The 23,967-nt window shown below is 46.8% G+C and overlaps 2 protein-coding genes across 2 annotated transcripts in view; one reads left to right on the forward strand and one right to left on the reverse strand.

The window, feature by feature from the left end:
- Positions 1-23,967, reverse strand: part of ralgapa2 (Ral GTPase activating protein catalytic subunit alpha 2) — a 238,429-nt gene that overhangs the window by 143,380 nt on the left and 71,082 nt on the right. Inside the window, exons 8-16 of the mRNA XM_083792352.1 lie at positions 22,968-23,106; positions 17,741-17,949; positions 16,169-16,426; positions 13,515-13,733; positions 11,263-11,397; positions 9,662-9,810; positions 4,512-4,623; positions 3,236-3,473; positions 1,865-2,056 (exon numbers count right to left, since the gene is read on the reverse strand). Of these exons, the coding sequence (XP_083648478.1) occupies positions 1,865-2,056; positions 3,236-3,473; positions 4,512-4,623; positions 9,662-9,810; positions 11,263-11,397; positions 13,515-13,733; positions 16,169-16,426; positions 17,741-17,949; positions 22,968-23,106 (1,651 nt within the window). The remainder of the gene's footprint in view (positions 1-1,864; positions 2,057-3,235; positions 3,474-4,511; positions 4,624-9,661; positions 9,811-11,262; positions 11,398-13,514; positions 13,734-16,168; positions 16,427-17,740; positions 17,950-22,967; positions 23,107-23,967) is intronic.
- LOC310878464 (DNA excision repair protein ERCC-8-like) lies at positions 19,162-20,241 on the forward strand (the record flags this gene model as incomplete). The annotated part of the gene is made up of 1 exon (XM_083792793.1): positions 19,162-20,241. The coding sequence occupies exon 1, from the start codon at positions 19,276-19,278 to the stop codon at positions 20,239-20,241; it is 966 nt and encodes a 321-aa protein (XP_083648919.1). The 5' UTR covers positions 19,162-19,275.

Genomic DNA, 23,967 nt, shown 5'->3' on the forward strand with positions numbered 1-23,967 from the left:
ATTGATGTGCGGGTGTACCGTCCAGGAGTGGGCGAAGAGGCGCGCGGGGTGGGTCGTTTGAAGATCAACGTGAGAGAAATCCAATTAGACGAAGGAGAAAGGCAACAAGGGAACTTGAGATGCGTCCGTTTCATGTCCGCTCACAGACGGTACAAATATAAACAAACGGAACACGATAAACACACCAAAAAAAAAAAGAAAGAAAAAGAAAGAAAGAAACACACACACTTCCTCCTGCATCTTTGCTTTGAGCTCTCGGTGGAGACTTTGGGCCGATTCATACTCCTATTTTAGAGCCGAATAAAAGTCGGTTCGGTGCTGAAGAGCCTACAATTTGACGTCATTTGAGGTTCGGGGGGGCGGGTACCGTCCTAAAGTCGGCTCTTCGGTGCTACTGAAAATTTCTGACGAGCCGAAATCATTTCGGCACTACAGCGCCGAAACAGCGGTAAAATAGGAGTATGAATCGGCCCTTAGGACGTCGACAGCAGAACTGGACGGACAGGCAGACCGTTACCAGGTGTCAAAGTCGGCTCTTTGTCTTGGCATTTTCTCTATTAACATTCTGCCATAGATTATATTTAGGACAAGGACGACAACCTCCGCTACTTAGTGCTAGTTTACCCCCCCAACGCTCAACTTATAATTAGCCTGCCAGCGCCTCATCAGATAAGAGGCGTCTGTCGTCGTGTGAATTGAACCGCACGGCGACGCGCGTCCAAAAAGCATGGCTTTCTGACACACGACGGCTACAGAAGGGGAAGTGTGCGTATCTGTGTGCGTGCGTGCGTGCGCGGGTGCGTGCCTGACAGGGAAACATGTTGACATTGGCCGGTGACATGTACAGAGGAACAATGGAGGCCATCTGCTGGCGTCTTTGTCCGCCGCGCGGAGCCTTTCAGAGTCACCTGGGCTAACGTACACACGGCCCCCGTCTGGAGGCTTTCATATGCAATCAATACAGTATATCTGGCCCACGCAGTGGGTGGCGGCTGACGCCAGGCCGGCTGGCCGGCCGGCCCCCCGACAGATAATGTTATCAGCAGTGTGTACTATAAGCCCCACAAAGTGCCACTGAAAACATTTTGTGACGTCGGAGCCGATGAATGCGGGCGCCGGGGGGGCGAGATAACGGCGAACGTGTCGTAGTTGTTAAAGAGACGTTTGCAAAAAGGTGTTTTGGCGTGTGTAAGCGCGCTGGTTCTCAACATCTGGGGGGGGGGGGGCACCGAAAGGGTGCACAAAATGAGCCGTTTGCAAACGAACCCTCGTCTAACCTCATCTAAAAGCTGTATATCGTTGCAGTCGGGCTGTATACATCTGCTACTTTTGAATTTGAATCCTTAAGTTCTGCTTTGGACATCTCTCCACCCTGCAGAGACTATATGCTGTGTGTAGATACTAGATAGTGATACCCTTGTTCGATTTATCTTTCTTTTTACCCTTGCTCGCCCTGCCCCTACAAGTACACCCCCTGGACATGACGCTATAGTATATGCCCCTGCCCCAATCCAACCCATTGATGCCGAGTGCCAAGCATTGAGGCACTGGGTCCCGTTTTTCACAGTCTTTGGGATATGACCCGGCCGGGGATTGAACCCCGACCTCCCAGTCTCAGGGCGGACACTTTTTTAACACCTGTAATGTGATAATACACAGTAGTTGATTCTGATTTAGCCGAGTCTGTAACTCTGACAAGTGTGCAAATAGAAAGCATTGGTTCCTTTTGCACACTCTCAGATTGAGACAAATAATGGTATCTAAATGGGGGGGTTGTGAATCACTGATGCACCGTACGCCATGCTTTGATACGACAGAAATAAAGTTTTTCGGTCTAGCAGTGTTATTTGGAGGGTTTGCTTACCGGAGGCCTTTTGTCGCACGTTGTTGCGTGCCTTCTCCACGCCGGGGGCCCCCGAGGTGGTGGCGGAGCGGAACCTCATGGGCTCCTGCCCCCCCCCGGGGCCCCCCTGCTCCCCCCCGCCCTGCTGGTTCCTCCAGCTCAGAGAGAAGGAGCGGGCCACCGCCGCAGACTTCTGGGACTCGCTGATCACGCCTGGAAACACACACGGTGCGCACAGAGTAAAAACACACACTCCTGGAAACACACACGGTGCGCACAGAGTAAAAACACACACTCCTGGAAACACACACGGTGCGCACAGAGTAAAAACACACACTCCTAGAAACGCACGCGGTGCGCACAGAGTAAAAACACACACTCCTGTGAAGTGAGGGGCGCTCCTATCGCCACGCATCGTCATACATCACATTCCGTGCTCAGCCGAGGAAATTATTTCAAATGTGGTATACACACAGACACGCAAAGTTGGGCACAGGAGGAAGTTATTATAAATGATAAAACAATAGATTTCATGTGACCAGTCACCTGTGACTAATCTATGATGGATAACTCCTCCACATTTGGACTCATTGACTTCCATTATGAGAAAAAAGAAAAAAAACTATAAACACACATTATAAAACGTCATCATTTGCGTCCTCACTTTTGTCTTTACACAAACACAGAAAACTAGTCATAGCCCTAGGGGGTACAATATTCAGTCTAATATCAGGATATGGATATAATATTGATACTAGGGATGTCCCGATCACGTTGTTTTTTGGCTCCCGATCCGATTCCGATCATTTGAAAATGATTTCCGATCACCCGATCCGATCGGGACAGTGTTGTTTTCGTCGACTAAAACTAAGATGAAAAATGTTCGTCGACTACCTTTTTCCACTGACGAAAACTAAATGGAAACTAAATGAACTATCATATTAGCTATGATGACTAAAACTAAGACTAAATATACCGACAATTTTGTCAACAAATAAAAACTAGACAAAAATGTTAGGAAGGGACTAGTGGACAAGAGATCCAGTATAAGTCATTTTACAATTAGTTGCATGCTGAAAATAGCCGCAACGCGCTGCGACGCGTTGTGAGCTTGTAGATCGGCTAAGTGTCAAAACGGTCATTACGACAGCATCAAGGCCCGCCAAATAACAATTTAGTCGACTAAATCAACTGTAGGTTTAGTCGACTAAAATCTCATGACATGTAGTCGACTAAAACCAGACTAAAAACATTCAGGGTGACTAAAATGTGACTGAAACTAAATGAAAACTATTGAAGAGACACTAGGACCGAAACTAAAATCAAAATGTGCCGCCTGGACCGGGACAACCCTATTTGTACGACGACCCCCCCTGTCCTCTCCTCCCTCACCGCGTCCCCTCTGCTTCTTCTCCTTCTGCTCGCTGAGCTTGTCCAGGGGCAGGCTGGTCATGTCCAGGCCGTAGACGGAGCGCGCCAGCACGGCCGTCAGCGAGTCCATGATGCCCGACCACTCGCTCACCAGCTCCTCCCAGCCGGTCAGGGACGACAGCACCGCCAGCAGCTCGTCCCACAGCTCCCGCGAGATGAACACGCACAGGTTGGCGCGCACCCACGCCACGATGATGGTCTGGGGAAGACACAGAGAGAGGAGGACGTTAGTGGTGGTGACACAGGTCGGCGCACACCCACGGATGGTCTGAAAACACCAGCGCCACCGCCAGAGAGAGAGGGGGGAAAGAAGAGGACGTTAGTGGTGGTTGACACAGCTCGGCGCGCGCCCACAGACGACGGTCTAAAAAACACCAGTGCCAACCAACGCCAGGAGAGAGGAGGACGACGACGTCGGTGGCATTGGTGGTGGAAAAAGTACTAGCAGAATTCAGCAGATCCGCAAGGGGTCCATTCGGTTCCATTTGTACAATCTCAAGAGTTATAGACCCGTTATTGGTAATTCAGTGCTAGCTCTTTATGCATTTCTGGTCATATTATCCACTCATTTTGTATGTCCGTGGGCAAAAAAATAATTTTGACAAGAAATGTCCACCACAAGCCAGCATTGAGATGACACCTGGACACAACACAGGTTAACCCATTCTGAACGGGAACCCATTTTAAAAATAGCAGATCTACAAGCTCATATCGCGCCACCGAGTGGCGCGATACGAGCTTGTAGGTCTGCTATTTTTGAAAAATCGAAGAACGACTGACATTTTTTGAATCTGATCTCAGGTCAGAATGGGTTAATCAGACCAGTGTGTGTCCAGTGGAAACCTCGTATGAATCTGATCTTAGGTCAGAATGGGTTAATATAAGATCTGTCCTAGACCCACGTTTGGCTAGTTTGTGTGAATATAAAAGGTGCATTTATATAGCGCCTTTATCCACATAGATTGTGCATGACATTCACCCATTGAGCGGGGTGCAGGTGCTTCTCCCCTCCTCTGCCCCACTTTCCCCGTCTCTTCACAACTGTACTTTCATAATGCAAGCAAACACAAAATCACAGTTATTTGAATTATAGGCAGAGATGCATTGCCTCTCATTTGTTTCAAAATGGTTCTGGGGTGACTGACAGCTATTTATTTTCTTCCGTTTTGGCATTCTCGGCACCCTCTGGTGGACAACACAGACATGTTACAGACCGTACAACAACATGGACACTGACCCTGAAGAGAATGGACGCCAGACTCTCAGCGAAGGAGTCTTTTCTTTGGTTCTCCTGCGGTCTCTTCATGACCGCCTCGGTGATCCTCAGGAGCACCTGCAGCAGCTGCTCCCTGTAGAACACACACACACACACACACACACACACACACACACACACACACACACACACACACACAGTTCAGTTACATCCAATTATATTCAAAGCTTTGTTTCACTTAGGAACTCCATGGGTGGAAGGCAGCGATTCTAGATAAGAGTCGTACATCTTTTTTGACAACATAACATTGCGCGAACGAGCATGCACGTGTGTGTGTGTGTGTGTGTGTGTGTGTGTGTGTGTGTGTGTGTGTGTGTGAGAGGGGTTTGGGATTTGTTTCTGACCCGAGATCAGATTAAAGAAATGTCTTCTACATCCTGACAGTCTTCTGAAAAAGCCATGTTTCTATGTCAGTGGTTCTTCGATTTGTAAAATGCTTCGGGCAAAAGGCGCCCCCCCCGGCCAAATATACTGTAAATGCACCATTTCCCAAATTGTATGATCACCAGAGCTCACACTCACACACTATGATTTGATTTTGCTTCATGGAATGTCCGACAGAAAATGTGTTTGCTAGACAAACACGCCACTATTACCAATGCATACATTATCTGTATTTCGTCCCGACGTTGTATTTGGATGATAATCTCGGCCAGTGGCACGTTTTCACCCTTCTAACCTTACTTTCCATTAGGACTGGCGTTTATATGCCGAAATGGGCCCGGTGTGTTCCTCTTTAGACAGATAGTTGGAGAAAATGGGGCAGGCTGCAGCAGTTTTGGGGTCGCAGTGAAGAGGATTGTAAATACAGTGTGTGTGAAACATGTCCCCGTTTCACACAAAAGGGAATGAATCTGGTTGTTTGTTGTCGTGAGAGAAGGGAGGCAGCGCGGGGAGAGGGAGACGGATTGGACCGGTCTATTTTCAGTCCAGTGTCATTATAGCCCCAAAAAGTGGCCGTCGGGTGAAAACCTTGTATGTCCTAATCCGTTACTTAAATGCTAAAAAAAAATAACCTATGATCCAATGGAACATAATAACATATCATCTCTTTTTATGGGTTTTTTTGTGTGTAAATTAACACCCTACTATAGTACAGCGTCACACAAAAGCATCAAAAGACAGACTGTTTATTTTGGGGAATGTCATCATAGGGGAAGATTCAAATAAATCGTTAGAAACATTTTCGGAAATAGCAACAAAAGAAAAAGCCCCGCATGTGTAATGCCCTATGTGTAATTTCACATTCACAAGCCAACACATTAAGGACAAAAATGGCAAGCAGACAGCCAGAGTTCTCTAAATTGTATTACGATTTTATTTACAGTAGCCAGTCCCACAGGCATTGGCCTGTGTCGGGACCCCGGGGTGCTTACTGTACGTGGCCGCCAATGCCAGTGCGGTGCGTATCGACAGTATGAGTGTGTGTGTGTGTGTGTGTGTGTGTGTGTGTGTGTGTGTGTGCGTGCACTGACTGACCATGTCTGCGTGTTTCATTGGGTGCTCCATGATCATGTGAGTGCGGTGCGTTTGTCTATGAGTGTGTTTGCGCGTGTGTGTACGAGTGTCATAGGCGGCGGGTGCATAAGGCTAGGGAAGGCTTAGCCTTCCCAAATATTATGCTGGGTATTTTTCAAAATCTATATAATTATATGCGCAATCAGCGTGCAACATTATATTACAGCCGCCTGTTGTCCCTGACGCTAAGCGCGAGTGACTCAGATTTCACTATGGGTAGGCTAAAAAAAAACAAAAAAAAAAACACACATCCCATGATCCCAAGTGGCCAATCACATTCTGATCTGGGCGCAAAGCGTCATGCTTCAGTGTGTGATTGGCTACTTGGGACGTCTGTTAACATCCGCTTGACAGCGCGCTGTTTTTGAAAACGGAAGCAGGAAATATCAGACAGTTGTTGACATCGTACGTTCATTCATAATTTCAAAACACGCAAAAATCTAGATAAAATATGGATATACGGTCCTTTTTTTCAAGAAAAGAAAAGAATCCTGGAGAGGCTGTCAGCAATGCAGCTGCTGCAGCAACAGAGCATAATAATAACACCATAGTCAGCGCCGAGGGTGAGTCAGCAGAGCCAGTGGCAGGGCCGTCTACCTGTCCAAGGCGCCCGCAAGCCCCGCATGTGAGAAGCAATGAGCGGGTAGGCGGGGAAGGCACTGCCGCTGGTAGCGCCGAGGGCGGTAATCACCACAGAGCCAGCGGCGGCACGGGCCAGCACACAGACTTGGCATTGGGAGACAAAGACAGTGGCCCATCTCAGCCAGTCCTGCCTGAATACCCAAAATCATTGTTCGGGAAACAGAGACGTTCATTTTCTGCAGACTATTTTAAAAAGTACAGTTTTTTAGAATACTGCACAAATGCAGATGCTGTGTTTTGTTTCCCGTGCCGACATTTCCAGTCCACCAGTGGGTATAACGATACTGCTTTTGTGAGCACTGGTGTGTGTGATTGGAAAAACATTTCGTTCAAGTTACAGAAACACACTGAATGTGTTTCACACCGGCACTGTATGGATCAATGGCAATCATATTTAAAATCCAAAGCCACGGGTTCTGTTGCTGCACAGTTAAGCAACTCGCACAGGGAAACTGTTAAGTGCAACAGGGAATATGCCAGCACAGTTGTTGAAATGTTGATATATTTTGGCAAACAAGGGCTTGCTCTTCGAGGGCATGATGAGACACAAGGTTCAGTAAATCGTGGGAACTTTTTAGAGCTTGCCAAATGGTATTCAACACGTGACGATGCGTTTTGTGCTCGGCTGAATAGCTCATTCAACCTCACCAGCCATGATGCTCAAAATGAGATCACGGAAATCGCAGCTAAAACTGTCAAAAGCAAAATCATTCGCAGTGTTGAGGAAAATGGATTTTACACCATTCTCGTGGATGAAGCTCGTTCCTATAAACAGGAGCAAATGACAGTGCGTGAGATACGCGTCAGAGGGGCTGGAAATTAAAGAGCGGTTCCTCGGATTTGTGGATTGTTCTGAAGCGCAAGACGCAAATGCAATTTATGGTCATGTTAAGCACTTTCTGGAGGATTGTGGGCTGTACAGTTTACCCATTGTCGCACAGTGTTATGACGGGGCAGCAGTGATGTCTGGTCATGTTAATGGTGTTCAGAAGAAACTGTGTGAGGATCACCCGTCTGCTATCTACATCCACTGCATGGCCCACAAATTAAACCTGGTTTTGGTTGATGCCTGTAAAGTCAATCGCACAGCAATGGGATTTTTCTGCACCCTTGAAAGTCTGTACACCTTCTTTGCACAGCCAGGCACACACCACAGGTACAAGCAGGCTCAGAAAGAGCTTGGTGTCACCGCGGATCTTACAGCACTGAGCGACACGCGATGGGCTTGCAGATGGAGCAACGTGTCAGCTGTAAAAGGTGCCATCACAGCCCTGACATCCACTTTGTCTGAACTATCCGTGCCTCCTTATCGTAGGTTTACAGAAGCATCTGGTCTGCTGCATACTGTGAAAAGCGCAGAGTTTTGCGTCAGTCTGATTCTTTTTTATCATTTGCTCAGCACAGTCCATGTCGCACACATTGCACTTCAAAAGAAAGACACAACATTGGCTATGGCTGCAGGTACCCTGGGAACTATGATGAAAACCTTTGAAAACATGCGGACCAACAGTGAAAAGTGGGATGACATCTGGAGCGAAATTAAAACATTCGGCGAGTCAGTTGGCGTTTCTATGGAGGCTGAGAGTGAGGGCACCGACGAGGAGGATCAGAGGAGAAGTGCACGCAAGCGCCCTGTTAGACAGCCAGCTGCCCTTGACTGCATGGTTGTCACGAGCACTCTTGGCCAGAGAGAGTACCAAATGGAAAGCACCACAGCAGCAACCACCCAAATCACGATGAAAGAGAATTGGGCCAGTCGGCTGTTCTATCCTGTTTTGGACACACTTCTGGGCGAGTGCAGAGAAAGATTTTCCACCCAGTCATTGGCCATATCTAAAAGTGTTGATGCTGTGGTAAAATGTGACTACAAAGGCGCAGAGAGCCTGATCAGCCAGTATGAAAAGTTACTCAACATCAACCCCAAACTCGCACTGACTGAAATGACAATGGTGTCAACACAAACACAAAACGGATCCACTGAAGACATCAGAAGGGAACTTGTGGCTGGACATTACCCTAATTACGAGAAACTTTTTCGTTTGGCTCTGTCATTGCCAGTCGGCACAGCAACATGTGAGCGGTCTTTTTCTGCTATGAGGCGCATCAAGAACTGGCTTAGGACGACAATGCTCCAGGGCAGACTGTCTAATCTCAGTCTGCTTCACATTGAAAGTGACCTCACAGCCGAGCTGAAAGCAGAAGAGATTATTGATGCCTATGACGCCAAGACAAAACGTCGCATATTGCTGCATTAAGGTAGGTTAATTATCATTAATTTATTTTGAACACTTAATTTGCACTATATAAATGTATATTAAATGAGTGGGGCTCACTGTAGCCTATAGGAGTATAGAGGTGTGTTGTTGTGTGTGTAATAAATTAGGACCATGGACAGCAGCACTGTTTGCAGACTTTGCAGTGCAAAATAAATAAAAAGAAGCCCAATTCAAATGAATAGGGAGATCGACAGACAGAAGACAGACAGAAGCTGGTATTGGAAATTAATTCCACATACATTAATTCCACACCGTCACTGTCCCCGCCCCCCCCATTCTCTCACCCCATTACAGCAACACAGGCGAGGGAAAAGAGAGAGACAGACGAAGAGAACGACGCGACGCGAGCCACCTGCTTTGCAAATTAAATTGACAAAATGACGCACATATTTTAGTTTTGCCACATAATTCATATGGTTGGTCTTAATAAATGTCCTCTTCCCTTTTGATTTTGATGTTGTTGGTTTTATTTTCTATATAAATTAATTTCTAATATTGCATTATAATAAAATTACGCAATTCTATAGCCTACCCAAAGGTAAAACCCACCCGCCGCCTATGACGAGTGTGTGTGTATGTGTGTGTGTGCGTGTGTCTAGGAGTGTGTGTGTGTGTGTGTGTGTGTGTGTGTGTGTGTGTGTGTGTGTGTGTGTGTGCGTGCAGTCGTGCACTGACCATGTCTGCGTGTCCATGGTGTGCTCCATGATCATGTGACGGTAGATGCTGAGCACACCTCGACACACCTCCACCTGGTTGTCCAGCAGCTTGGGCACGTCCTGGCACGGCTCCAACAGGAAGACGTTGGACGAGTTGGTCAGGAACACCTGGAGCCGCACGTCACACGGTCATGTCATTGGTTTCACTTACCTTCTGATTGTCCAACGTAATCCTGGGCGCTTACAATCTCTCCGCCAACCTGGGGAGAGCAACGGACTGACCTCATGCTTCCTTCCTTCGGTGCATGAGGAGTCCAAGCCGCTTCTTTTCACCTGACAGGGGGGAGTTTCCCCGGTTGGACATATAGCGTGTGGAAGGAACACGTTATTCCTAACCAGTTCCTTTACCCCTCCATCAGGCGCCCCGGCTGGCCAGGGGGAGGCAGTTTAGAGACCAGGATTACTGCATGCTTTTTGTGAGGGTACCGGTACCTCCCCTAGGGGACACGGGGAGAACATGCACACTCCACAGAGAAAGGCCCAACCACACCTAGGGAGGGTATGGGCGGCGGAGAGAACACACCCACAGCGTCCCCCCAGTGGGAATCGAACCCAGGACCTTCTAGCTGTGAGGCGACAGCACTACCGACTGTGCCACCGTGCCCCCCACAATGTCATGTTGGCAACATTTCAAGCACTTTTGTAGAGCTTTTAGAGAGACACGTTGTAGAGCAGAAATGTTCATGTTGTGTTCGTCCCCAGAATGGGGATCCCAGGGTTCACATGCTAGGGTTCATGTAGTTAAGCATTTTTGTAAAAAGAAAAAAGAAAAAGCTAAAAAGCAGGAAGTATGAATTCCCCTGGACTAGGGACAGACCTGTAGTGTGGACTGGACTAGGGACAGACCTGTAGTGTTGACTGGACTAGGGACAGACCTGTACTGTGGACTAGGGACTAGGACAGACCTGTAGTGTGGACTAGGGACTAGGACAGACCTGTAGTGTGGACTAGGGACTAGGGACAGACCTGTAGTGTTGACTGGACTAGGGACAGACCTGTAGTGTGGACTAGGGACTAGGGACAGACCTGTACTGTGGACTAGGGACTAGGACAGACCTGTAGTGTGGACTAGGGACTAGGACAGACCTGTAGTGTGGACTAGGGACTAGGACAGACCTGTAGTGTGGACTAGGGACTAGGACAGACCTGTAGTGTGGACTAGGGACTAGGGACAGACCTGTAGTGTGGACTAGGGACTAGGGACAGACCTGTACTGTGGACTAGGGACAGACCTGTAGTGTGGACTGGGGACTAGGACAGACCTGTAGTGTGGACTAGGGACTAGGGACAGACCTGTAGTGTGGACTAGGGACTAGGGACAGACCTGTAGTGTGGACTGGGGACTAGGACAGACCTGTAGTGTGGACTGGGGACTAGGGACAGACCTGTAGTGTGGACTAGGGACTAGGACAGACCTGTAGTGTGGACTAGGGACTAGGGACAGACCTGTAGTGTGGACTAGGGACAGACCTGTAGTGTGGACTAGGGACTAGGACAGACCTGTACTGTGGACTAGGGACTAGGACAGACCTGTAGTGTGGACTGGGGACTAGGACAGACCTGTAGTGTGGACTGGACTCCAGCCTTAACGTCTCGGTTCAGCTCCTCGGTCAGACAGCCCCGGTTGATGGCGCTGCTGAAGGAGTAGGTTCTGCCCCAGCTGGACGTGCGTCTGTGGCCGTGACTCTCCAACATCTGTAGGAGTTCAAGGACATTAACCCATTTGAGCAAAAAAAAATCTTCTAAATCATGACAGTTTTCTGCTAAACCTCATGCTTCTATATCAGTGGTGCTCAATATTTCACGTCAAGGACCCCAACAATTATATGTAATTGGCCGCCGACCCCCATCTGAAAAACATGTTGTTCCAGGGACTCCCCAGAAGATTTGAAAACGTTCACTCTGAAAGAATATATATTCGAAATTTGCGCTACATCGTCATGATTTTCTTTTTAATCGCAGAACTACAAGCTCGTAGCTATGAGCTTGTAGATCTGCTATTTTTCAATAGCTAAAGTATAACAGAATGTTTAAAACACCAAAAGGGGTTCCCGTCAAGAATGGGTTAATGTCCCACGTGTCATTCAGCTGTACATTACAATCCATAAAAATAACGTTATCATATAGGCTCTGGCCTGATGCGTTGCATGTTTGAGTCCAGTTCATGACGACCTTTTGCTGCCTGTCTCTCCCTCTTTCCTGTCCAATAAAGGCACAAAAGCCAAAAACAAATCTATAAAAAAACTAGAACTGCACTCTGTCGAGTGCATACTTTCTTGTTGCACACTAGTAGGCCATAAATGGCCAACTAGTGCGCAAGCAGAGCGTGCAAGTACTTTCTACCGCTACAAACTGTCAACCAATTACATATACATATACTATGTATATGTAATTTGTCCGTCCCAGCCAACCCGCCACTTTTTATGCGTATGCACCGTCCCAGCAAATTGTGCCTGATACGGCAGTGGTGCCAGATTACATACATGTATACACAGGAGCATTACCTTTAATCCTCCCAACACTAAAACATATCGTCATTACGTCACCATCGAAAACCAATTACACTCTGGCATTGGGTCCTTTAATCCACATATTTCTTACGTCATGATTGAGAGCTAGTTATACATAAACTATATATATATGTAATTTGTAAGTAGATTAGCGGTATACTGTGGTTACTTTGCGCCAAAAACCGTCCCAGCCAACCCGCCACTTTTGATGCGTATGCAAATAAAACAGCAAATTGTGCCTGATTTGCTGGGACCAGATTACATACATGACCATATTTCTTACGTCATCATTGAGAGCTAGTCATACAGATACTTATATATAATTTGTAAGTAGATTAGCGGTATACTGTGGTTACTTTGCGCCAAAAACCGTCCCAGCCAACCCGCCCCTTTTGATGCGTATGCAAATAAAACAGCAAATTGTGCCTGATTTGCTGGGACCAGATTACATACATGACCATATTTCTTACGTCATCATTGAGAGCTAGTCATACATATGTATATGTAATTTGTAAGTTGATTAGCGATTTAGCGGTATACTGTGGTTACTTCGCGCCAAAAAACGTCCCAGCCAACCCGCCACTTTTGATGCGTATGCAAATAAAACAGCAAATTTGTGCCTGATTTGCTGGGACCAGATTACATACATGACCATATTTCTTTTCTGTATGACTAGCTCTCAATGATGACGTAAGAAATATGGTCATGTATGTAATCTGGTCCCAGCAAATCAGGCACAAATTTGCTGTTTTATTTGCATACGCATCAAAAGTGGCGGGTTGGCTGGGACGGTGCATACGGACCGGGCAAAAATATTACTTGCGCGCTCTGCTTGCGCAAGTAAAGAGGTTATTAATGAATAGTTGCAGAAAGACAACCCCGTGTCTATACTTGTCAATCTAGGCGGAGGAAATATGAATTAAATACCTGCATGTTGCCACAGGTTCATTTATTTGACCTGGCATTCTATAGTTTCAATGTACAGTATGAGTGTGATTGGATGAAGTGAATCATGTGAATGAGAACGTGATGCTGATGCTGCCCAATGAAGGCCGGCAGCAGCTGCACTGAGTTTCCTGATTGAACTTGCTCATAGTACAATTTCTATGCATTTGATGAATCACTTCGTGTTTACTTTGCTTACGGTCACTTACAGTCGCTCTGGTTTAAGATCATCTGCTAAATGCCTAAATTGTTAAATTGTAAATGCGAATGCTAGAACCCCAAACGATGCCTGTGTGTGAGAGAGAGTGTGTGTGTGTGTGTGTGTGTGTGTGTGTGTGTGTGTGTGTGTGCAGTCACCTGTGCGTGCGTGCTGTCGGCCTCGGTGGTGCTCAGCAGTGGTTGACCTCCGACCACCACCACCACCACCTCCTCCTCCTCTTCCTCCTCCTCCTCCTCCTCCCGACTGCCCTTGTCGGGCTCTGACATGAACATGGGCTTGTCCTGCAGAATCCACTTCCTGTACACTTTGATCACCTTCCGGGTCGCCGAGGCCTCACACGAAGGCAGCAGGAAGGCCTGGGGGTGGGGTGGAGTTGGGGGGGAGGGATTGGAATGGGAATGATGTCAAGGACCCCCAAATTGACACTTATCAGCCCACGGACCCCCATTAGAAAATATATGCCAGGGGGACCCCCCCCCCCCCATAAAAGAGACGGTTTTCACGTCTCTAGCAGTGATTCTCAACCATTTTAATTTCAACGACCCCCAGTTTGACATGCATCTACGGACCCCCATTCAATGACATTTCTATCTCTGGGACCCCCAGTTTATATTGTAAATGCAATGTTAATTTAACTCTTAACAATCTGTGGTTCCATTTGTACACTCTCAGAGTTACAGACCCATTTGGTTCCAAACTATCCTTTAGCTGGGGACCCCCTGGAACTCCGTCATGGACCCCTGGGGGTCCCTGGACCCTACTTTGGGAATCACTGTCATAGAATATTGTTGCTTTCGGGCAGAACACCTAAAGGACAACTTCACCCCTTTTAATTATTTTGCAACCAGAGCTGATTTGAATGATGTTTAGGACACATGTGTGTAATATGTTTTTTTTACAGTTTTTTTGTCATGACCAAAAACCTGTCGTGAAAATGTGCTCTCACTTCCTTCCTGGACTACAAAGTCACACCTCCATGCAGCCTCCCCCCTCTCCACAAGGAGGGGAAGTGCACTAAAGCATTATGGGCATTGTAAGAATTCAGCAATCCAGTCAAACCCTATAGTCAAACACACACACTTTTTCTGTCCATAGGGTGCAAATTTCAAATTGTGCTCCAATTATCTACTAGAAATACTATTGACATTGGCTGCAGTTTCTTCCAGTGGTTAAATGTCCCTTTAACCATTTGTTTTTTTTTCGTAAATTAACGCCCTACCATACCACAGCGTCACATACAAGTGGAGGAGTGTTAAGAATAGCAGATCTTCAAGCTTGTTTATATTTGGTACTTTTGAATCCTGAAAGGTAAGAGTTTTCGGTCATATGAGGTTTCCATCTGACAAGAGATGCTAAATCAATTCTGGAGACAATGTTTGGCAGGCTGCAAGACACAGCTTGCTGTTGTGTGTTATCTCTTTGTCTCTGCTGGCCCTTGCAGTCAAAGTTACTGCTACCAGAAGCCATAGAATGAAGAATGTAAACACACATGTAGTTGTGCTGTAACCCCCCAAATTAACACTAATAAGCCTGCGGGCCCCCCCCCCGTTAGAAAATATATTCCAGGGACCCCCATAAGAGAAGATTGTTACGGCTCTGGGCCCGTCAGGGTCCATTTGGTTTGCTGTAGACGAAGCTCAAGGACATTAGCCAACTGAAGCACATGCATGGCGTCACATGTACATGTCTAAAGAAAATCACAGAACCATAGCCTTGTTTACAGTCATTTTAACTGAACTTCAACATGCAGGGTCTGCGTGTGGCGAGTGTGTACGGTATGTGTGTGTTCGCAAACACCATGACCCCTTCCTGCAGTTCCAACAAACGGCCACCAGAGGGCGATACAGTACTAGGTTTGGCATTGCAGGTCTCCAAACACAAATTACAGCCAACATTAAAAACCAATGTCAATGTGGTTCAACCACATCCTCGAACAGATAAAGACTTTAATAAAACCATTAAAAGCATCTGTGTCAAGACGGAGGTCCGCGACCATGTATATAATATGTAATCGATCAATTTGCGGGCCCTTGGCACGAGTGTCAGTTTTAGAACAGCTGGTTTAGAAGGCATCTGTTGGTTAATAAAAAAAGAAAAATCACAACTGTGTGAAGTGAGGGGTGCTCTTATCATCGTACATCATGTCGATTTGCTCAGACACATTTGACGTACATTCTGAATTCATTGTCAATGGGAATTGAATCTTTGTGTAGGCCAAAAATAGACGATTTGCTTGTCCACATAAGACGCAAATTCTCCATTCATCGTCAATGGGAATTTAATGTTTCTGTAGGACGAAAAGTCTACACTAATAGCTGAATATACCCCTCTTTAACCCCATTTTGGGGCGGGAACCCCTTTTGGTGTCAGCATTACGTTATGCTTTAGCTATTTTTGAAAAATCGAAGAACGACTGACGTTAGAAGACATCTTTTTAGAATCTGATCTCAGGTCAGAATGGAAAACTGTCAGGATGTGTATAGACGAAATTTTTTAGAATCTGATCTCGCGTCAGAATCTGTTAACCCATTCTGACCGGGCACCCATTTCGGTGTCAGCATCATGTTATGCTTTAGCTATTGAAAAATAGCAGATCTACAAGCTCATATCGCGCCACCGAGTGGCGCGATACGAGCTTGTAGGTCTGCTATTTTTTTTTTAATCGAAGAGCGACTTATCATTTTTTAGAATCTGATCTCAGGTCAGAATGGGTTCATCAGACCAGTGTGCGTCCGGCGGAAACCTCGTATGAATCTGATCTCGGGTCAGAATGTGTGCCGGTGGTGCTGACCTGGTGGAAGACCTCGTTGACGAAGTTGACGTTGTCCCGTGTGGACAGCAGGATGCCGTGCACCATGTCGTACACACAGCGGTGCTCCTCCTCCACGCTGCAGAGGGAGGAGTCACTGGGGCGCCGGTCCGACAGCGTGCTGCTGTTGGAGTGGTTCTGCCCCGGCTCGCCGCTCGGCCCGCTGGGCTCGCCGGCCTCCGGCCACGACGACGACGCAGCCTTCTCCTTCTCCTGACTGCTACTGCCTGCAGTGACGGTCTGCGCACGCACGCACGCGCGCACACACACACACACACACACACACACATTTCGATTTCTTTATTTGAATCCACAAATTACAATTAATTAACAAGGAAACAAATATAACGGGGTTGACAGTTCATGTTCACTTAACCCTCTAACACCCAGCGTTGCTTTTTAGCAACAATTTTATTTTATTTAATTACTAAATTATTTAAAATAAATTCTGTTCTTTTTTCACCTAAACGTCATCAGTGATGTTCATTGCAATGCCATTTCAATGCCATTGGTCATGATATTTGCATATAAATACCCCCCACAGAGGCTGAAATTCACACAAATTAAAAATGTCTGGACTCTGTGCGATTTTTGACTTTTGACCTTTACCCTAATAAAAGTAGGTAAAATAATTGTAATATATGTTTTTTTTGTGATCATTAGAATGTCTAGAACATGTTCTATTCATTATTGTGAAAGATATCCCCAAAATGTAAATTATTAATTTATTATATAATTATATAATTATTATAAATTTTTCATCAAACTTTTTTATTTTATTTTTTTTAACATATTTTTTAGTCTTAGTCCTAGTAGTACAAAGTAGTAGTAAGGTTTAAATCTATTTTTTGCAAGTAGAAATACACATGGCACCTCCTTCTCCACACTGCCTATAAGTTGTAGCAAGTTGTTTGGCTTTGCTTTTTGTCATGCCAGCTATTCCACACACACACACACACACACACACACACACACACACACACGCAAAATTGTCTGAGCTTTTTTTTAGCTTTAGTTGAGCTACAAATTCAGATCTGTAAAGAACGCATGATATGGTACGCTCTTATTCTTATCCCTCTACACAAATCCATTTGCCAAAAATAGCAGATCTACGAGGTTGTAGATTGGCTGTTTTTTGACAAGATGGGGTTTCAAGTAGATAAGGTGAGTGGCATTTTAAGTTTTAAGCAAATTTTGAGATAAATGGTAAATGGTAAATGGCGCCTTTATCCAAGGCGCTTTACAGAGATTGTGCATTACATTCACCCATCCACACACACACACCGATGCCAGCGGAAACCGTGCAAGGCACCAACATGCACATCGGGAGCAATTAGGGGTTCAGTGTCTTGCTCAAGGACACTTCGACACCAACTCTAGGGGGAGCCCGCGGGTTCGAACTGGGAACCTTGCGGTTACCATCCGGTCACTCTACCCCTGAGCCACCGCCGCCACTGCCGCCCTGAGATCACGATAACAGCGCTAATCACAATTATTTTTGCATAACGGAAGCACCACCTGGATGAGTTTAGGGAGGGTAACGGAAGCACCCACCTGGATGAGTTTCGGGAGGACCTCTGTGCCGTTCTTGGCGCCGGGCGCCAGGGAGGCGGCGCTGACGTACTTCTTCTCCAGGAAGAAGGTGACCAGCCAGGTGATGAAGGCCACGCGGGGAGCCAGGTACTGATCCCTGGTGCAGAAGGTGCTCTCGTTGTTCCTCGTCACGGGGACATACAGGGGTTTGGGTCTGTGATGAGGGAGATCTGATGAGAGAGAGAGAGAGAGAGAGAATCAGAAGCAGTAGACGGGGTGTGACAACGGCATGGATCCCATATGGACCTCACCTCGGACGTCACTTGGCCAGCCTGTTAACGCATTCTGTACGGGAACCCCTTTTGGTGTTTTATACTACTGAAACTATTGAAAAATAGCAGATCTACAAGCTCGTAGCGCGCCACCGAAGTGGCGCGCTACGAGCTTGTAGGTCTGCTATTTATTTTTTTTATCGTGAAAATGTGGCACAAATCTTTTTCTTTCTTTTTTGACGTCGGGCCTAAATGGGTTAAAGGACAACTTTAGTTTTTTTTTTCAACCAAGGTTCATGTTTTAGGTTGTTATTCACAGGATCTATTGAATGTGACAAACTGACTATCGAGCCTATACACACACAGTATAAGCCTTCCCCCAGTAGGCTACCTTCATATTCAGTAGATCCTGTGATCTGCTGTGGCCAGATGTAATTTCCTGGGGTTTATTAGGACTATAGTAAATAATAATACAATAAATCACCATAACATTTTGTAAAAAAAATACATATTTAGCCCCATGCTCGAATGCCCCCGCCCCCCTGTCAAAAATAACTAAAATCCCTAAAATGAAAGAAAGCAGCAAATGAAAAAGAAAATAACACTCATCTTTTACTTTCTCTAATAACAACCTAAAACATGAACCTTGGTTGAAAAAAACTAAAGTTAAAGTAAAGTCTGATTGGTCAAAATAAGTTGGTTTCGAGGGGGAAGTACATACTACGTCAGTACCCGCCAGACACTACCATATTAGGGAGATCAACAGGAATCGGTTTCCCTAATTGGCCAACCTGACCCCAGCGGCGATACGGATTGGTCAAGTTTTGCAAGAGGTTTGTGCCGCTGAACTCAAATATAAGCACAATAGAACTCAATGACAAAACGATGGGCTTCTTAGGTTGGGAAGGAACATATCGCCGATATCCTGGGTGTCCATACACAAGGGAGTCATTCGTGCAATGTGCTTTATGCCTTTGACGTCGACACCCAAAGATGGTTCAAGCCCACTAATTGTGCGCCTGTTTCGGAGGTGCATTTCCGATGACCTTTAAAATCAGTTGCTATTTGTGTGTTTAACATAATAACACTATTCCCAGTGTTACGCAGGCAGAGGTAATGTCGGGTTTTCAGTCGGGACGACAGGCTGAGCCCCGGCGTCGTCCGAGACGTGCAGAATCACCCCGGAGGATCCTCAGCCTGGAACTGAGCAAAGACAGGGACGTGCAAAGAGTCCACGGCGGCGGCGTCAACAGCCTCGACATCGACACCGCAGAAGGCCGACACATGCTCTCCGGAGGAGCGGACGGCGTGGTGGCCGTGTACGACCTGGAGAACCGCGGCGAGGCCGTCCGCACCGCGGGCAAGGCCGGCAGGCACGCCCACGCGTTCGGCGTGGAGACGGTCCAGTGGTATCCTCGCGACGCGGGCATGTTCGTCTCCAGCTCCCTCGACGGCACCGTGAAGGCGTGGGACGCGGAGACGCTGACGCCCGCCGAGGTCTTCCGCTTCCGCGGAGGCGTCTTCTGCCACCACATGTCTCCCGTCGCCGCCGGGAGACACAGCCTCGTCGCGGTCGGCGCCGAAGGCCCCGAGGTGCGGCTGTGCGACCTGAAGTCGGGCTCGCTCGCTCACGCGCTCCGGGGCCACGGGGCCGAGGTCCTGTCCGTGCGCTGGTCGCCCAGGCACGAGCACGTCCTGGCGACGGCTGGCGCCGACGGCGGGGTGAGGGTGTGGGACGTGCGGCGGGCCGCCGGCAGTCTGTTCACACTCGACCGGCACGAATCCAAAGAGGCGGCGGCGGCAGCCACCGCATTGGCCCACGGCGGCAGAGTGAACGGCCTGTGTTTCAGCGGCGACGGCCTCTTCCTCCTTTCCACGGGAACGGACAACCGCATGCGACTGTGGAACAGCGCCACGGGAGAGCGCGCGCCGGTGAACTACGGGGAAGTGTCCAACGGGAGTCGTCGCAGAGGGTTGAAGTTCGCGGTGTCCGGCGGCCGCGGCACCGAGTTTGTGTTCGTGCCGCGCGGCAGCTCGGTGGCGGTCTACGCCATGCACACGGGGCAGCTGGTGGCGCTGCTGAGAGGGCACTACGGCAACGTGGACTGCTGCCACTTCCACCCCGGCCGCCAGGAGCTGTACAGCGGAGGGAGAGACCGGAACATATTGGCCTGGGTGCCGCTGCTCCACCGACCGGACGCGGAAGACAATCCCGCCTTCAAAGACTCGTGGAGCAGTGATGAAGACTAGTAGTGTCGTTCTCCCTGTATTGTGGAGCCAGACACCTCCCATCTCCACATTTCATGTTTTCTCCCCGTATTGTGGAGCCAGACACCTCCCATCTCCACATTTCATGTTTTCTCCCCGTATTGTGGAGCCAGACACCTCCCATCTCCACATTTCATGTTTTCGCGGAAATAAACGTGATCATACAGTAAGTAGTATGATCAATAAACTTGATCACACTACAGCCGAGCGTTTTGAGCCTGTCCTAGTAGATCTGCGACTTTTGCTGTTTTGGACATTGGCGGTTTCCATCCACCCCCGCACATTGTGCACGTGCCTGCCTTTGAAGACGCATGCAGCAGTTTGTTTGATTGATTGATTGATTGATTGAATACTTTATTATTCAGAAATGTAAACCGTAAAGAGTGCATACAGTCAAACACTTAGTCTAAAAGGAGAACACTGAGAAATGTCCTTTGCGGTCTTGTTTGTCCAAATGTTTCTCAATTATCAGCTTTGTCCCCCAGGCCTGGAAAACGGCAACCCATTGTCCCCGTGCCAAAAACTGCACGAGCAAAAGTGCCAAATTTATTTTAGACCGATCGCCCTCACTCCTCTATTAAGCAAATGCATGGAGCGTGTGGTGAGTAAGGAGCTGCAAACAGCTCAGTGCATGGACCCCATGCAGTTTGCTTATAGAGCCAGTCGAGGTGTAGAGGATGCCACTCTAACTTTATTGGACAAAATACATAGCCATTTAGACAAGCCCAAAACATACGTCCGTGTCCTTTTTATGGACTTCTCCTCCGCTCCACGGTCCAACCCCATCTTCTCCTAAAACGCCTGTGTGACCTGAACGTCAGTAACAATCTCATTTTGTGGATTAGGGAGATCCTGAGAGAGAGAGAGACCCCAGCGAGTCTGTATTAACCCATTCTGAACGGGAACCAATTTTGGCGTTAGCATCATGTTATGCTTTAGCTATTTAAAAATAGCAGATCTACAAGCTCATAGCGCGCCACCGAGTGGCGCGATACGAGCTTGTAGGTCTGCTATTTTTTTTAAATTGAAGAACGACTGACATTTTTGTCCTAAACACTGTCGTGCCACAGGGGTGCGTTTTATCCCCTCAGTTATTCTCCCTATACACAAATGAGTTGAAATACAACAACAAAGACTTCTCTCTCATAAAGTACGCTGAAGACATGGCCCTGCAGGTTGCCTGCCTGCAGGACGTCTCCAGTCCCTCTTACTCCCAGCACATCGACCGCATTGCCACCTGGTTTGACAGCAGCTTCCTTGACCTTAATGTCACTAAGACCAAGGAGCTGTGCTTGGGATGGGGGGTCAAGAGCAGAGGGCTCAGGGTCCATCTTTAGGCCTGTTACTATGAGTGGGGAGGAAGTGGAGCAGGTCAATGACTTTAAATATCTGGGAACGACCATAGACAATAAACTCACCTTTCAGACCAATGCAGATACAAAAAGGCAAGGCAGCGGATTTATCTTCTCAGGAAAGTATCAAATTAGGCATTAACAGTGTTTGTACTAATTAAGTGATGTAAGGCAAGTGATATTTTTTAAGTATTAAGTATAGCTAAAGTAGCCAAGTACAGCTTTTAAGTAGCTATATATAACTAAACCATTCAGATGACTAAAATATGACTATAAATGAACACTAGAACTAACTGGTAGCTGTGACAAAAGAACAGGCCCCGGTCCAATATGAACCTTTCAATAGGAGTCATGCTGTATTTGAACAGATAGTTAGACGTGTTTCAGAGAAAAGATTCTAGACTTCAAAGGACAAAGTCTCAAGTTCAAAATGCACCCCCCAAGCTGGCCTCGGTAGTGTTAACGAGTCACGACAGCATTTCAGCAACGCAAGCCCAACACCAGCACACCTGCAGTCTTTACCTGATAAATACCGATACACACATTTCAAATATTTGTGTCCACATAAACCATAAGTACAAGAATCCCTTGTACAAAAGGACATAAACACTGCTGACGCAGCCGAGACAATTGGAAAACGGCCAGTCGCAAAGTGCCAAGACACAACAGAACATTGTTACATACAATACAATACACAGCAGACAAACAAAAGGAAACAATGCCTATACACCAGTGTTGTTTTCGTCGACTAAAACTAAGACGAAAAATGTTCGTCGACTACCTTTTTTCACTGACTAAAACTAAATAAAAACGAATCTATGATGACAAAATATACTGACAATTTCGTCAACAAATAAAAACTAGACAAATAAAAACTAGAAAATGTTAGGCAGGGACTAGTGGACAAGAGATCCAGTTTTATGCTGGGTTGCATGCTGAAAATAGCAGATATACAATCTCACAACGCGTCGCAGCGCGACGCGTTGTGAGATTGTATATCTGCTATTTTCAGCATGCAACCAAAGTGTAAAATATGTCATTACAACGACATCAAGGCCTGTCAAAACACATTTTAGTCGACTAAATCAACTGTAGATTTAGTCGACTCAAATCGTATGACATTTAGTCGACTAAAACTAGACTAAGCACTAGAACATTCCAGGTGACTAAAATGTGACTAAAACTAAGTGAAAACTATTCAAGAGACTATGACTAAAACTAAAATAGAAATTTGCTGCCAAAAACAACACTGATACACAACACGCACACGCACTCTCTCTTTACCTAATAAAGGCTTATAGAGGTTGGTGAGCTTGGTGAAGGAGGGGAAGAGGTGTGGAAGGTAGTACTTCTTACCTAATAAAGGCTTATAGAGGTTGGTGAGCTTGGTGAAGGAGGGGAAGAGGTGTGGAAGGTAGTACTTCTTGAAGAGGCTGAAGAGGAACCTGAAGCCAGAGTCCTGGTTCTCCTTGTTCTTCCATTCTAAACTGGACGCCTGAGGGAGACATGCACACAACAGAACAGACACCAGGAGCAGGTCACATGTCTGGGGACAGGGTTAAAGCGACCGAAAAACACGTTACAGTATCATGATGATGTTTTAGTAATATTGTTCCTGTGGTTGTTCTACATACTGGCAGCCCATGTGAAGAAACAGATTGAGGCTTTAACCTTAGTTTTTTTTATGAAATATCCTAGAAAATGCAAAAAAAGAAAAAGAAAAGATACGCTATCTTCGCCACGCAACATGCTTCCATAGAATCCAAATGACTGGAATCAGTCATAGCAACTGTATGGGTGTGTTGCAGGGTTTAATGCTCATTAGAAGCAGTGTAGGTTTGGCTTAAAATCAGGGTTCATGTTGCGGGTTCGAGTCCCAAGCCTGTCTGACTTTGCCGCATGTCTTCCCACCCCCCCCATCTCTCTCTCCCACCTTTCCTGTCTAATTACTGTACCCTATCAATAACCCCCCCCCCACCCCAACATTTTTCTTTCAGGGTTCTTTACGTTTAACATAATTATGGCTATACGACAACTATTCAGCCAGAGCACCGGGACTTTTCTTAAACCCTTTACTAAATTGTTAACTTTCGAAAGGCCATGGATATTGCTCATGTCTCAAAGTGACTGTCTGTCTCCCCCGGGGGTTTTCATCACCATACAAACCCTGATAAACCCACTTGAACCTCATATACTTTAGTTGGAGACGAGAGGGGGGTCTATCATTGCAGAATTCGTTTTTGAGGGGCACTAGCTCTTCCTACTGTACATTAAAATAATGTAGTGTAGATTTCCGTCCTACACAAACACTAAATTCCCATTGACAATGAATGGAGAATGTACATCATGTGTGTCT

This window comes from Protomyctophum parallelum, assembly GCF_964188405.1.
Source record: "Protomyctophum parallelum genome assembly, chromosome: 20".
Classification (NCBI taxonomy): Eukaryota; Metazoa; Chordata; class Actinopteri; order Myctophiformes; family Myctophidae; genus Protomyctophum; species Protomyctophum parallelum.